The following is a 15,727-nucleotide window of genomic DNA, read 5'->3' as shown; positions in this document are numbered from 1 at the left end:
GGGAAATCCCATACCATGTTGGGTTATAGTAACAGAGAAAATTAGTTTACCTAGAATATGATGGTTGATATCTTATAATAAATTTCTTTGGACCACGACATCAAAAACCGGAAAATATTTTAGATTATGATTTGACGGAAGATGAATGATTTCACTCTCTTAACTCTCTTGAGGCGCTCCCAAATTTTAAGGAGTTACTGATCAAATAATACATAAATTTCCAAACATTCAGAAACCTCCAGGCGTGCCTCTATAATCAAATTTATATCTTAGAAATCGCTCAATTTTCTTGGAAAATTTCTTAAATTAAATGAATTCCTGAAAATCGGATTCCTGAACAATTTTATGTATGTGGGATTCCAGAAAAAGCAAGGTGCTTAAAAATTTTGAAAAATCTTAGTAAACGCTACTAACAAAATACTCACTATATCAGTCAAAATTATTCCTCTTGGATTAGTTGAAATCCTCAACGTTCCCGCTTTCAATTCCTAAATTCCGGGTGTGTGTGGTCAACAAATTATTGCTCTTTTTGAATTAATCGCAAAAAATCAGAAAATCACGGTTAAAACTAATCAGTTGCAGCTACCTACAATCCTAGAAAATTATCTCCAAGTTGCGAAGATTGATTTAATTTTTTTTTAATTACACTTAAAATAATTAAATTCGATTCATTCAAAAATACGGAATATTTTTCTCAAAGTTGCGCTCAATCCTGTTCAATAAAATCTAACAAATTAATAAAAATATATAACGAGCTCGTTCAATATGCTAAATAATTGTCAAAAATATCTAAAATACAAAGAATTACAAGTGAACATTTTTTATTTCTGTAACTTTAAACCATTTAAAATGCCTATCTTTTCATATCTTCTAAGTAATACTTGATGCCGAGTCATTATTAAATGATAATTGCAGTCGATTGCAAGGAACAAAAGTCTCGGTAATCTTATTCTTTGATAAGTGCAGGTAGGAAAATAATATCTCTGTTTACGCAAAATATCTTGAGTAACGTCATTTGTTTGCGGAATTTGAAATGAGATGAAATTAACGAAAAGATTAAAGTTTTTGAGCGGACTCACAAAGGAAGTGCCAGAAAAAAAAGAAAAAGCAACACCAACGTCTTCGAATAAATCACTTTAATCGCCTCGTTTTCTGCCGGAAAATAATACCTGCGGATTTGCATTTTTATTAACCTAGGAGGGGAACTTGCGATGTAGAAAATACAACTTTCCTTGGAAAAAAGAAATCAAAAACGGTTTAAATCTAGAAATCCCAGATTTGGCATCCACTGCAGGCAGCTTAACACCAAATGCTGTACAGCTTTGAAAGTAGTTACTAATGGATAGAAAAAACCTTTTAAAAAAGTGAACCCACAAGCACCATACATACTGCTACCATTCCAGATGAAATCAGATAGTTAAGTATACTTAAGAGCAATTAATAAGAAACCAAGATAACAAGAAATTGGATTGGTTTCAAATCTCTCAGCCTTGGTGGAACTCTACTGAGATGCCACGCAATGGTTTATTTTACATAAGGAAAAAAAATGAAGCAATAATAAATTGATAAAATCCTGATAAGATTCATTTTCTCAAAAAAATTCAAAATTTGTATCTCTCCTCAGTTATCTATAGGAAGCATATTACTGAGATTTTAGGAAGGTCATAATCTTACTTATTATTTAATTAACATATTGTGCTGAATCATATTTTCAACCACCCACTTGAGGTTATCAAAATGTGGGTTTTGCTTCAAAGTATATCTGATGTTATTTCACTTAATTGGGCCTAACAGACAATTTTGAAACTTATCAGCAAAAATTATCTCCAGGTTATTTAAGAGATCTCATGAAAACTCGTATCAATAGTTGGCTATCATTCATTATAGGTAGGTAAGTCTTATTAGTTAGTTACATAATACTTATTTGAATACAACAATTATTTTTTAAGAAAATGGGTCAATTAGGTGTTTTCCTGGTACTGGCCACGATTTCAACTTTGGCCGCAGCCAAATTTCCCTTTTACAATATCAAACCCTTCACTCACAAGCCTGTAAAAGATGTGGGAGAGCCACTCATTCTAACTCCCCTTATTGAAGCCAACTTAACCGAGAAAGCTAAAGAACTCTCTAAAGTCAACAGCAGTGTTTTCAATAATATTGAAAGCTATTCCGGGTACTTCACTGTAGACAAACCCAACAACGGAAACTTGTTCTTTTGGTTCTTCCCTTCAGCTGGAAACTACAACAAGGATCCCGTACTCCTTTGGTTGCAGGGAGGACCTGGAGTGACTAGTCTGTACGGACTCTTCACAGAAAACGGACCTTTCCTCGTTCAAAATGATACCCTATTGTTACGGGAATACTCTTGGCATAAAAACTACTCAGTACTTTACATTGATCAACCTATCGGAACTGGATATAGTTTCTCGAATGGATCCTTAGTGAACAACCAGACTCAAGTGGGAGAACACTTGTACAGTGCTTTGTATCAATTCTTCACCGTTTTCTCTGAGCTCCAAAATAACTCGTTCTTCATCTCTGGAGAATCTTATGGAGGAAAATACGTTCCTGCAATAAGTTACACTATTCATAAGAAGAACCCCAGCTCCGCACTTTTCATCAATCTTCAAGGTATTATCATCGGAAATGGGCTTAGTGACCCTGAACACCAATTCAAATATGGAGAGTTACTTTACCAACTAGGTTTGATTGATCAGAATGCTCTAGCAGAGTTTCAAGACATTCAAGACCTTATCATCAGCTTGATCAAAGAAGATCGCTACCAAGAAGCTACAGACTCCTGGAATGAAATGGTTGACGAGCTCTTCTTTGAAAAAACTGGTTTGAGCAATATCTATAACTACATCGCGAATTTCGACTATATTTCTTCTGATTGGGAGAATTTTATTGTGGAAGACAGCATTAGAGAGGCCCTCCATGTGGGAAATGAAGAGTTTGTCACACAAAGCTCTGAAGTATATGAAGGTCTTTATGCGGACATTACCAGGACTGTGGCTCCATGGGTTTCCGAGCTTCTCTCCCACTACAGAACTCTCATCTACAACGGACAACTGGACATTATTGTCGGTTATGTGCTCACTGAGAACTACTTGCAGAACCTAAACTTTTCCGGTGCCGAAGAATACAAAACAGCAGAAAGGCAGATTTGGAAATATGCAGACGAAGTTGCCGGCTATGTTAAGACCGCAGGAAATCTGACGGAAGTACTAGTCAGGGATGCTAGTCACATGGTGCCTGCTGACCAGCCTGCATGGGCATGGGACCTAGTTTCTAGCTTTATCAACAACGTGTCCATTGCTAATCATTAAATTTGAATTTGGAGTGTTTAGATGTAAATTTATTTAATTAATAAAAGATTCGTTATCAACTTTCATAAAAAAAAATACAAAAATGTTTTGTCTCTAGTAAACAAAAAAATTTAACTTTATAAAGTTAGTTGGAAATACGAGGTTTTCTTACTCACAAGAAATATTTATGAATCTGAAGCAAGCCATTTTGTATTTTTCTTATATTTGTCCACTCAAAGATTTCTTCGAAAATATACAAACATAAACCTGGTACTCTCTAAAGGATATAGTCTGAGATTTTGCAAATTTCAGTTATAGGAAGCAAATGTAAAGATTCTGTATTCGTGCTTGATAGGACACATTTTATGATCTGATTGAGTTTCAGTTTCTAAATTAACATATGTAAACATTCGAGATTCCTGTTTAGCAGAGCACCTTTTATAATCCAATTGCACTGAAAGTTTCACAGCTTATTAAGAATACGTACATAATTGTTTTAAAACAATATTATCAGAAGGCTAATATTAATTATTTTTAATCTATTTTAACGATCACTCAAAAGTACGAAAATTATAAAAAAATGCCACAAAATGGTATGTTTTATACAAAGTAACAAGAATCCTCAAAGAGCTACGGAAATATATTTTGATAGGAAAGTATGCAAGAATATACTTTTCTATTTTTTATCTAAAATGTTTACAATTATGTGAGGTGCTTTTAAGTAGCATTTTAAAAATGTATGGATAATAATAAAGTGGTCTCTCATTATTTTGTAGATATCCCGAAAGAAATCAGTCATTTCCTGACAGATTTTCCATATTTAAACAGAATCTAATAGAACGTGGAGCCTTTATGAAGCCTTAACCTAAAACATATAATAAATAAAACAAAGAAGTGGAGGAGATAAACGTTTTGGCATATGCAGCAGCCACTTCTTCAACTTCCTGCAGAATAATAGAGAAAAAATTGGTATACGTAAAAGTCGTACTCAAAAACTTTTAAGAAAACACAAATATAATACTTTCCCTGCAGATCTAAAATCGTGCAAGAGTTGCACCCTGGAGATTCAGATGGGCAATCTGGTCCGATGAGAGCCATTTTTCAAGTGCTGGTTTTTAACCGTCATAATATTATACAACACAATGGTACGCAGAAAATCAGCATGTTATTTTCGAGAGGCAGCAGCAAAGGCGTTTGGGATTTGGTGTGGCTTGCTTCATATTGGACACCCAAATAAATTACTGAATTTTTGATGGAAGTCTTGCGGCAAATAGATATCTAGAAATCATGGAAGATGTTACAACAGAGTTGTAACGTCGTCCATGTTTCTGTCGCCCAACTAAATAGTATATATTTGCAGCAAGATGGGGCATCCTGCCATAGTATTTACATAATGAGGTATTTTCTAGAAAATATTTTTCCCCTAAAATGAATAGCTACAAATGGAGCTATAAGATGACCACCGCGATCATCTAATCTATCTGTGTTGGACTTTTTCTTGTACAACTTTGTAAAGAATAAGATATACAAAACTCGACACAGAATAGTAGAGGAACTTCGACAGGCTATCCATTAGCATTTCATTATCTACAAAATCACCCCATAATAATTTTAAATGCCTTAGGTGAAATTTCACAAATGTGCTAGCTTTGTATTAAGCGGAATGACAACAATTTTTAATAGTATCTCTAAAAAAATATCTATAGGCTATTAGTTTTTAGTTTTTAATATAAGTTTAATAAAGATAAATGTTTGGCCTCCATTCTCTCAAGATAGAAGGATGTCATTCACAAATCTGCGTTAAAATAAAATATGTACAATAATATCACTTCTTACTGGGAATCTAAAGCCTGTTTAAAAAATGTAAATTTTAACATTTGATTTGAAACAAAGTGCCCACTATTGTACATTTCTGGATAACTCTTAGTGAGTAGAATGTAATTACCAATTAACATACAGAGTGTCCCATTTAAGAAATCTCAATTGGTAATGTTCTTAAGAATGGAGACACATGAAGAAAAACTGAGTACGCTACTGGATTTATATAAAAAAATGTGTAAAATTCTATTTTGTCCAATTGATAACTTATAAGCTAACTGAATTACAATAGTTTTCTGAAAATGCACAATTTTCAATTTCGCTCTGTGTTTCGAAGACCAAGAGGGACATAGTAAATCTGTTGGCGACATTATTTGTTTTACAAAAAAGTGACCATGTTTGCAAAAATGCCAACCCTCGACCTGTAATAATAACAGAGATGCCCTATAAAGGTGTCGAAAATTGGACACCCTGTACATAAGGGATTTCACCAAATTTCATCGAAATATTTACTTTTATTTAGGATTCAAAATTATTAAAGTGATGGTGGCGTAAAAGAAGCGATCGTTTAATTTTTATATTTCAAGATACCCAAAAAACTAACGGTCATTTCATAACTTTACTTGAAACCCTTCATAATAGTTTCAAATGTTTAAGGGTACTGCTCCCCTGAATTTAGGGAATCTTTCGACAGGAATGTTCACTCAATTGAAAAAGTGTTTTTTTTCAGCGAAATATTTCTTGAATTCTAAATATAAATTTTCACTGTTCCTCGAGAAATAAAACCTGTTTTTTGTTGTCCTGGACGACCTAAACTGAGACAGAAAATATTCACTTAACATTGCGACATTTCGGCAAAAGCGTATTTAATATTTTACTGCGACTTCAAAGAGATTGCGTATTCTCTAAACTTACCTGCTGGAAGCTGACAACACCCGAAGACTCAACGTGACATCATTAGGGCTTACCTGAAACAAAAATAGCTCACGTTAGGAAGACAATAACCTTGTCAGCTGCATAAACTTGACAAGCATTATTCGTGGCACAAACTCTAGATAATGGGCATCCTCATTGAGGCCGACATGATGTGCATTGAAAATTTATCGAAACCTCTGTCACTGAACAGGATGCACAATATGCAGTACACACATTATTAAACACTAAAATAGGAAAACTCCCGACCTGGACACTTCACTTGACTGGAAAATTAGGTGCTTCGTTTCGAAATACAACTTGTCTACAATACAATTTACGGTAACACCTCTACCAGAGAAGGGTTGAATTGAGTTCCCGTTTATTTAAAGAGTTACTAAATGAGGATTAATGCTGTAGAAAGTTTGTTTTATCACAATGTGCCATAAAACCGTGTGGAATTTGGATGGGGCGTGGAGAATATCTGGAAAACTTTGCAATTCAGGTCGTGATCCGGTTTTCATTAAAACTTTCCTCGTTGTTTAGCATTCTCGCTCCCTCGCTTTAACGTTTATTTCCGTGCTCGCTTAATTTTTTAAATAACACGACATTTCCGTGTGTATCTGAAACGTAATCACTCAGTTTTATAAAGCTGTAGGTCGATGTAATCTCGTAATTAAGAGCAATTTATTAAGCTCCGCGGCAACAGCGGAGATTAATGAACAAAACCCTGGAATAGGCCAGGCCAGGATATAAAGCTCCCATTTGGGATGACGCGTGTTAAGGTACGCGTATTTTGGAATTTATGTCGTAACCGGATTTGCTATGCATTCACTCACATCTGAGTCCACGGAAAAAATACTATTTTTCAAGTCGTTCCTGGCTTCAGAAGTGTATTAGATAATATAATACCGGTTCCAAGGAAAAGTTCATAAAATTGTGCTCTGCACACACTTTGAAAGTTTTAATTCCAGAACTTTCATGAAAGTTTCGAAAAAGCAATCAAAACTTATAGTCAACATCCAATTACGCTGTTGCTCTAGAAAGTTCCTTTCTCAAATATTCTACCCATCACCTACATAACTTATAAGTAGGAGAAAAACCACTGACGAAATTTTCATTAATTATCGTATATCGCTACATTGATTTTCCACGTATCAACACAGAGGGTAGTCGCCAATATTTCAATGCAGGTTTAAATTATTCATGAATGTTTGGGAGTTTTGAAATGGATGACCAAAAATACACTGGTTGGATCGCTCTAGTTTTTTAAGCAAGGAAACAAAGAGAGGGAAACAACTCACACAGACCGCTACTCGAATTATAACGGGAAAAGCGGGGATTGTAAAATGTTTATATGATCAGGCAAAATAGTATATAGATAATAAACCAAATTTCCACGTCGAAAAGACATACATGAAAATGTTTTATCATCGGTGAATGGCATATTGAGTAAATTTTAGATATGAAGGATCGTAACTAGAGAATTGACTTAGGATTTCGGGGACAAGAGTTGCGTGGGAGTTACGAGGGAACCTAGCTCACTCCATTTTTGTTTCATTTTTACTATTTAAATGTTTCATAAATATCAACTCATCCTCGAAAACTTGGGACCATATACATTATCAATTTCCTAAATCGCTGCTCATGCAGAATCCCCTGATAATAACGGTCACGTATGCAAAAGGATAATTATTGCCCATGACTCCAATGCCGAAAATTTGCATATAAACTTCTACGACGTTTTATGGCCAAATTTCCATAGAGGGAAATTGAAAAACAAACATCACGAATTGAGTGGACCAAGTTAAGATAGTAAAGATTTTACGATTAGTGAGTCGTAAAACGTTTTACTTTGTAAACTCAATACAAAGAGTGAATTTTGGCCCCAGGGGGTTCAAGCTTAATTTGCTTTTGGTTAGAAAACTTGGAAAGGACCGAAAATGTTTTTATTCGGCGCTGTGTCAGCCAACTGAACGCCTTAAGGGAGTATTTAACGTTTACAATAGCCGTTCAGATCGAAATGGGGTTCAAATTAAAATTTACCATAAAAATACGCATTTTAAAAAGTCTCAAGTTTCTAACAACATTCTTTAATTCAAATCTTTAAGTTATGGATTAAAATATCGATTTAAATAAAACAACTATTCCAAAATTTGGGCAAAAACAATGTGATTTCTTTTGAGAATCGCCAATATATTAGGTCAAAAAAAAAACTAAACCTTGACGGAAGAGCAGAACTGGCCTGATAGACGAATTCTTTTTAGTATCTTAATGGCCCATTCAGAAGTTAAAAATGTCAATCCAGACTGTAAGAAATGATCTTTTAATATAATCTGGCTGCCGGGAAAAGAGGGCGTCCAGAGGATTTTTATCGACTTGGAGGTAAATTTTTATGTCGTTTCGGGATCAATAACGAGGGAAGATGAAAATATGGACTGAAGCCCATTCATCCGGGCTTGGAAACCCATAAATCATTTCAACAAAAACGTGTCAATACTATTCGGAGTTTAATACTTCACACACAGATCAGAGAGATTGGACAAAAAGGGAAGAAAAAAATGTGTGTATGATTGACATTTCAAATTATTGGTAATTTGATAGGACGTCTTACATAATGTTTGACGGCTGAAATTATTAGAAGTTGTAATCCAGTGTAGGGATGTCGCTAGACACAAATCTGGCTACAATAGAGATAAATTATAATATCCTTTTTGTAGCCTATTTGACTCATAATTTAGAATAAGATGTAATTATTCTATTCATTAAAAATAGAGATTCTATAAAAACACTTAAACAATATCATTTTCCATGGAAAATTTAAAGATTTTTGGGTATTATCTCAATTTACATTATAATTTTTTTTTAATCAGGCAGTAATTTATAGGGAATTTCAAGGGATATTAAAAAGAATGATTTTTTCTATCGGTTTTTCCAGTTATTTAAGAATATTTTTGCAATCAACAATAGAAGTAAAAAAAGGAGGGACTACAAACAAGCAGCAGCTCAGTCTATTGTAAACCCGAAATTAGTACTTTGCATGCATATACCTAATAAAGCTAAAGTAGAAACACGTATTGCCTGGTTGCCCAACATCCTTTTTCTACGTCTACTTGAACGTTCATTTCTTTTGCAGACTTCTCACTAACTTTTCCACGTTCCTTACAAACTTCCCTATTACAGGACCTTGACGCCCTAATTTGAAGATTAATTATTCTATCGATCAAATTTAGTTGATTAAAAATTCTGTATGAGAAGACAGTTCTCTTTTGGGAAATTCGGAACTCTCTGTCAAAAAGCAAAGTTTTAGAGAAAAACCTTCCCTGCTAATTGGAGTGAAATAATTGAATTACCCGAAATTAAAATACTTGTTAAACTCTATTGATTTTATATGACGTAATTGGGTTAAAAAGGCAAAAGGCTTGAAACGAAGTGAGAACAAATTATTAATAGCGAAAATTGTGATCCACGTTTTGAGAGCACCTCCTGGTAAATTCTAAACACATTGTATTGAAGTGCGTGTCGAAAGTGCACTTTGCACATTTCAATTAAAAAACAGCTGTATTGATTACAGATATGAATGATGTCCAGTCTACAAAATAAGGTGATCAGATTTCGAATATCTTATCGTTTGTTTACATTATATTATTTTGGATATTTATCTCATTAGAGTTCACCTTTATAATGGCCATTAAATCCTATTTTTTACATTAGTTACACAATAGGCCATTGTTGTATTCAGACCATGGTTTCAAGTGGCCATTATCTCCTTGAACCCTTTTTTTCGATTCGTGTTCGAATCGCTAATTTTGTATTAGTCGTTTTCTTTGGCTACACTAAAACGGCCAATCACTTTTAGTGTGCTCTGATGCAATTTATAAACTCATCAGAAATTAGAGCCTGCATCATATAACGACTTCAAGCAGAAAAAAATAGAAATCGGTCCATGCCCTATCTCGAAAGAGACACGTGGGCCGCATGTAGCAAACGAGTTAAGGTCTATAATTTATTTATAAACCGACCGAATCATAGAGTCAAGAGAGGTAGACATAGCAGACAAAAAGAATATTTTAGCACGTTCTTTGTATTGTTTCGAGAAGAGAAAGCCGGCTTCTCCAATACCATCAGATACGAGAACGATGTACTCTACGTGTTTCGGTCCGACAAATCTGCGAAATTAATCCAATAACCGAGGCATCAAAACAAAAGATAAAAGGGATGTTATTTATTGGATCATGTCGTAAATGTGTTGCTTTAAAGCAATGCGAATTCAGCGGAACGTGTTCGTTATTGATTGTAGATGAGGACAATCGTTATATCTCATGAAGAAATCGGACCCACATGAACTTACTGCACAAAGCCATGAAACAATAAAATAACTATTTATAATCATTTAAAATGAGGATCATGAGGTATAGTAGAACGGGGAAAAGTCTTCCTTTCCATAAGCTCGAATGCCTTGTAGTAGCACCCGGAGTACCTCAGACTTCTGTTCAAGTTTGCCTACCAAAATTTCTTCACAAAAACATAATTTTCGGGCTTTATTAATATTTATTAATTATTATAACATAACTCTATTAACATCGTATGCATGTTATGTTTGCCCAGCATAATATGATTCGAAGCATATGCTAACCCTAAAATCATCAAACGTACAGCGCAGCGCTGTAAGTCGAGACGTAACATCTCTTAGTTTCTGAAATATGTAAGTATCTAAAAAAATGTTCCTCTGCATTTTGCATATTTTCACAACTCCAGGAACTCAATTGAAGCATTGGAGCTAACATGGAATTCATACGAGTCGATTAGACCGAAAAAACACTTCAAAAGTATCCGCGTTTGCAAACTTTTTCAAACTTTGCCAAAAAATAACTTGCATTCAATACGTTGATAAACTTTCTTAATTTGCCAAACTTGGGGGTTGTGATATCTCAATTAGATTGGAAGCGTTTTAAAAATGTATTAAATTTCCATGACCCCTGAAGTTTTACTGAAGTGTCCAGATGAACAGAGAATCGATATCCGTCGATTAGACTAAAAAACACCACTTCAGAGTTTCCTGAAAATTTCCAAAGGGGGCAAATACCTACTTTATATAAAGCGATATGGCAAAGGTTTCAGAAACATTTTCTTTCTTTACAAATATACCAAGGCAGTTCAAATTTTACAATAAAGAACTAAACTGAGCCTAAAATTCCCTCAGATTTTCTAATGAAATGCCCATATCTCAAACTAAACATTTCACCACAGCCTTAGCATCGGCCAATTTCATTATTCAGCGATATCAAGGGAATTTAAATTAAGGGTTTTAATAAGCCGGGAAACGTTCATAATGGAATATTTGTGACTCGATTCAAAATTGATGGGCCTTAATTGGATTTCTCGTTTTGGCATTGCGTTTTGGGTATTTGGACGATGAAGCCGGAATTATTCTATTACTTTAATGAGAGATAACAGAAACGAAGAAGATCTTGACGCAAAGAACTTTCCCATTAAACTAAAGTGGGTTGTTTTGTTTGAAAGCATTTATCGAATAAATTATCTCCATTGACAGGGCCAATTACAGCTCACCGAGTCACAATATTAAAACGGTCAATTCATCTCTGGGGTATTCAACCTAAAATGATAATGTTCGGTTCCAATGAACGGGAGGCCGAAAATAAATTTACCCAAACAAAAGGACGAAGGCAATGTAGGTATCGATTCGGGAATACAAAAAACACGATGAAAAAAAAACAGATAAAATGGGATAAACTCTGTTAATTGACATAATTTGTTTTTTGCCAGAAATGCAATATTCTAGTTAACGAAGCCAATGTGCATTCATTAAGAGGCTTTAGTATTAAAAGTTCGATTTAGATGGATACATAAAAGGAATTTTGTTGTTCGATAGGTATCGGCAAACATTGTTTAAGTTAAAAAAAAAGGTATGAGAAACGCTGGAAAATTTTTTAGTTCTGCTCGAGGCATGTGAATCCCATATCGAATCTTAATTGAGGTTTTGAAGCATTAGAAATATGCATCGTTTTATTTTGAAGACACTTTCCAAATTGTGCTCAGAATCTCAGAATATCGGGAACAAAGACGAAATATCCATTACAACTCGGTTTTGCATGGTTTTAGAATTCATCGAAGGTACATTAAATTAATCGTATTAATATATCATTGAGAATATTGTGGGGATTTCCATCAACTTTTGATACCACAACAAATCTGTGGGGTTCAATACGCTGTACAGTTCTCTAGATTACCGGATAGTTTCAGGGACTTTCGGGGATTCTCACCTAAAACGCGTCGAATTTCCGACATAACATCTAGGATTTGAAAGGAATTTTCCAATATTTGCTAGGGAAATAAATAGAGTTGTTTTTGATCCTACATGCTTGAACTAATTTTAGCGTGTTCAAGGCAATGAAATTTTCTGAAATTTTATTTCAGATCTTATGGATTTCCATAGCGATTCGTGAAAAATAAGTCGATTTCTAAGGTGCCTTTGAGGGAACATATTGAATAATTCTCCAGAGATCATTAGACAGATTGAAGGAGTTTCAAGGGATTTCAGATAATCAGAACTTCTAAGAAATTTCTCTATTGCATTTCCTTTAGTGTTGAAAATAGGGAGTCACTTTCTTACCTATTTTCGTAACTTTCAAAGTAGTCTAAAACGAAAACTTCTAAAAATGAATTTTCAGGATTATACTGTTACGTCCAAGTTAGATCAGATTCAGGTTGGTTCCTCAGATCGTTGTTTATTATTATTGAAATTTTAAGTTCAGTCATTTCAAAAATGTGTAAAGCAAAAAATGTATCGTCCAAATGATTTCTATAAGTTGACATAATCTACGCTTTTTTAGTTTGGCCGAAGGGCGGTAACTTTGATCCCTGTTTATAAAATCAGAATTCGCGAAAATTTATTTTTATTTGCGAAAGTTTCCTAATAAGGAACAAATTGACTCAAAACTTCTAATAAGAAAATTCACGATTCTCGTGAATTTTTTTATCTACTTCCTCTATTTTGCAACAATTGGTGTAAAATTCCAAGATAGAAAAGTGACAATTTCCTTTAAAGTAAGAGAATGTGCATACCGAACAAGGCAGAAAATTCACTAAAATTATATTTCAGTTTGAATTTGCAAAAATTTTCTGACAAAGTGAAAGTGGACTAATACGAAATTGCGACAGATTTATAAGAATATACCAATGTTGAAACTTGACACACCTATACCTTGGAAATTTGTGAACGAATTAAAACAAAGATACAATAAAACTCCACAGGTCTACATAACTCATAAAACTAACTAGTCATAACTATAACTGTAATATAACCTATATAACCCCAATAAAAAGAATACATTTATATGGCTACAGTTCTACCAATATTCTCAATAATACATGACACATCAGACTCTTGAATCTCTTTTGTCGATGTTCATTAAATGTCTGTATAGTGAGGATCGGGTCAGACATAACATCTTTAGAACTTTGTTCCGAAGTTGTTCTAACAACCTTCGACAGTTCGTTGGAACTCAGAACTCCATGTACATCAGCACTAAGAAGATTATATTTCGCAACCTACTTGAACTTGCACGCGACGTTCCAGGGGTGTTAACTTCAATTGACAAGGACGTGAACATGAAAGACCCAGAGACGTATTCTAACTTCTTATTCAAATATATATTATTAGAGAAATTTGAACATAAATAAAAGGTGTAATATTTTACTTGAGATATCGCAATATTTCGAATAATAAGTGCTCTACGAAAAAAATTTATAGGTATTATGAAAGTTTAATTATTCTGCGAGGGAAATACATTGATGCTAAAATTAGTGTCCCTCTTCCCCTCCTTCTGGGGAGAGTGGAAGGTAACTTTAATTTCTTAAATGGGATCCCCTACTTTTTATTGCAGATTCGAATTCTACAGCAAAAACACGTAGAATTTGTGTGGAACATTTTTTTCGATTCATGATAGATGACACTATAATCAATGAAATTTAATTTTCCTTTCTTTTATAATTTATTGAAATATATAGTGAAATATTTTTTAAAAATTAATGTAAATAAATACTTTTTACAGTTAGTTTTTAAAATAAGTGCTCAAAATGATGGCCTTCAGCTTCAATACACTTATTAATCCGTATTTCGAACGACCGAATACAAGAAGTGTGTCTGCTAGAATTTCGGTACGAGCATTTCTGATACGCACAATCATATTCTCATGTCTTGTTGGTACTTGTTTATAAACTTTGTCTTTAAGATACCCCACAAAAAGAAATGTGGCGAAGTAAGATCTGGTGATCTAGCAGGTCAGTTCACCGGACCAGTTCTACCGATTCCACGATTAAGCACTTCTTGTGCTACCACCAAATGGTAAAGACGATAGAGAAACCATCATGCTGGAACTACATGTTCTGCCGCACTTCTAAGCTCAAGTCTTCAAGCAATGTTGGCAGTTCGTTTTCCAAAATGTTTCGGTACATTTCACCATTCAAGTTTACTTCAATTATGTGGGGACCGATAAGTTTACTAACAATGATTTCACACCATACGTTGACAGTCCAAGAACGGTAGTGCTCAACTTGTCGAAGCCAATGCGGATTTTCTACATTCCAATAATGCATATTATGCCTATTAACGGTTATTTGTGAAAGATGATTCGTCGAAAAACAATATGTAACGAAAAAAAATTGAGGTATTGTTGTATTTGTTCACGTTCCCATTGACAAAACGTTATCTGATTTTGAAAATCTACCTCTTGGAGCTCTTGGTATAATGATATGATAAGAATGAACCTTATGCATCCTCAGCATTTTCCACACGCTCATATGAGAAATAGCTACTGACCTAACCTGAACTAACTTCAGTGATATTTCCCATGTACTTGGAACTACATACTACTATCTACTAACTACTACTACCCCATGCATGGGGATTATAAGCCACAGTGCCTAGGACAGTTACTTAATTGTCTGCTCCACAAACAGTAGCTGCACGTGTTCTTTCCTTCTGTTTTATACTCCCTTCAGTACAATACTGTTTGATAACTCAAGCGAAAGAAGTTCGTGACCGCACTTTGTCCGGAAAATGCTGAACGTAGAGATTGACGACATTATCAAGACGCCTGCCAGCTTCTCCATAAACAAAAACCATTTCAATTTTCTCTTGTATAGTCAAATACTCCATTCTGATGTAATATTAATACCGAAATAAATCTAACTGAGTAAAATTAGTTGTTTCTTCAAGTTATTTCTTTCTTTTATGTTTAAACCAAAAATGTAAACAAATAAAAATGTATTATTTTTATTTATCCCAAACAACGCGTGAGAGTAAGGTTTTTTTAAAGCAGATTCCACCAAATATTCCAGTAAATCATAAGCGAAAGGAAAATTAAATTTCGATGATTAATGCGCCATCTATGTGTTTTTTGCCGTAGAATTCGAATCTGCAATAAAAAGTAGGAAATCCCGTTTATGAAATCAAAGTTACCCCCCATTCTGCCCACAAGGAGGGGCAGAGGGGCAATAATTTTAGCATCAATGTATTTCCCCCGCAGAATAATTAAACTTTCATAATAGACATTTTTTTCGTAGAGCGTTTATTATTCGAAATATTGCGATGTATCAAGTTAAATGCTACATCCTGTATAACAAAATTAACATCTAAATTTATCAACTAGAAGCGTAGACAGATA

General features: G+C 34.2%; 2 protein-coding genes across 6 annotated transcripts in view; one reads left to right on the top strand and one right to left on the bottom strand.

The window, feature by feature from the left end:
* Positions 1–15,727, bottom strand: part of LOC136417865 (cytochrome b5 reductase 4) — a 134,281-nt gene that overhangs the window by 43,899 nt on the left and 74,655 nt on the right. The gene's annotated exons all lie outside the window — the stretch shown is intronic.
* Positions 1,752–3,347, top strand: LOC136417872 (venom serine carboxypeptidase-like). Of its 2 annotated transcripts, none has more exons than XM_066403728.1 (2): positions 1,752–1,887; positions 1,950–3,347. In XM_066403728.1, exon 2 carries the CDS (start codon positions 1,953–1,955, stop codon positions 3,327–3,329), a length of 1,377 nt encoding a protein of 458 aa, XP_066259825.1. In that variant the 5' UTR covers positions 1,752–1,887; positions 1,950–1,952; the 3' UTR covers positions 3,330–3,347. The 2 variants fall into 2 exon arrangements, with proteins under 2 accessions (XP_066259825.1, XP_066259824.1); XM_066403727.1 differs by having other exon boundaries at positions 1,831–1,891.

Source organism: Euwallacea similis, chromosome 30, assembly GCF_039881205.1.
Source record: "Euwallacea similis isolate ESF13 chromosome 30, ESF131.1, whole genome shotgun sequence".
NCBI lineage: Eukaryota > Metazoa > Arthropoda > Insecta > Coleoptera > Curculionidae > Euwallacea > Euwallacea similis.
The sequence above is the reverse complement of the archived record's forward strand: the minus strand, read 5'-3'. Positions and strand labels throughout refer to the sequence as shown.

What these genes read in the sequence shown, in the direction of transcription:
- LOC136417872 (XM_066403728.1), top strand. Translation starts at nt 1,953, where the DNA reads ATGGGTCAATTAGGTGTTTTCCTGGTACTGGCCACGATTTCAACTTTG.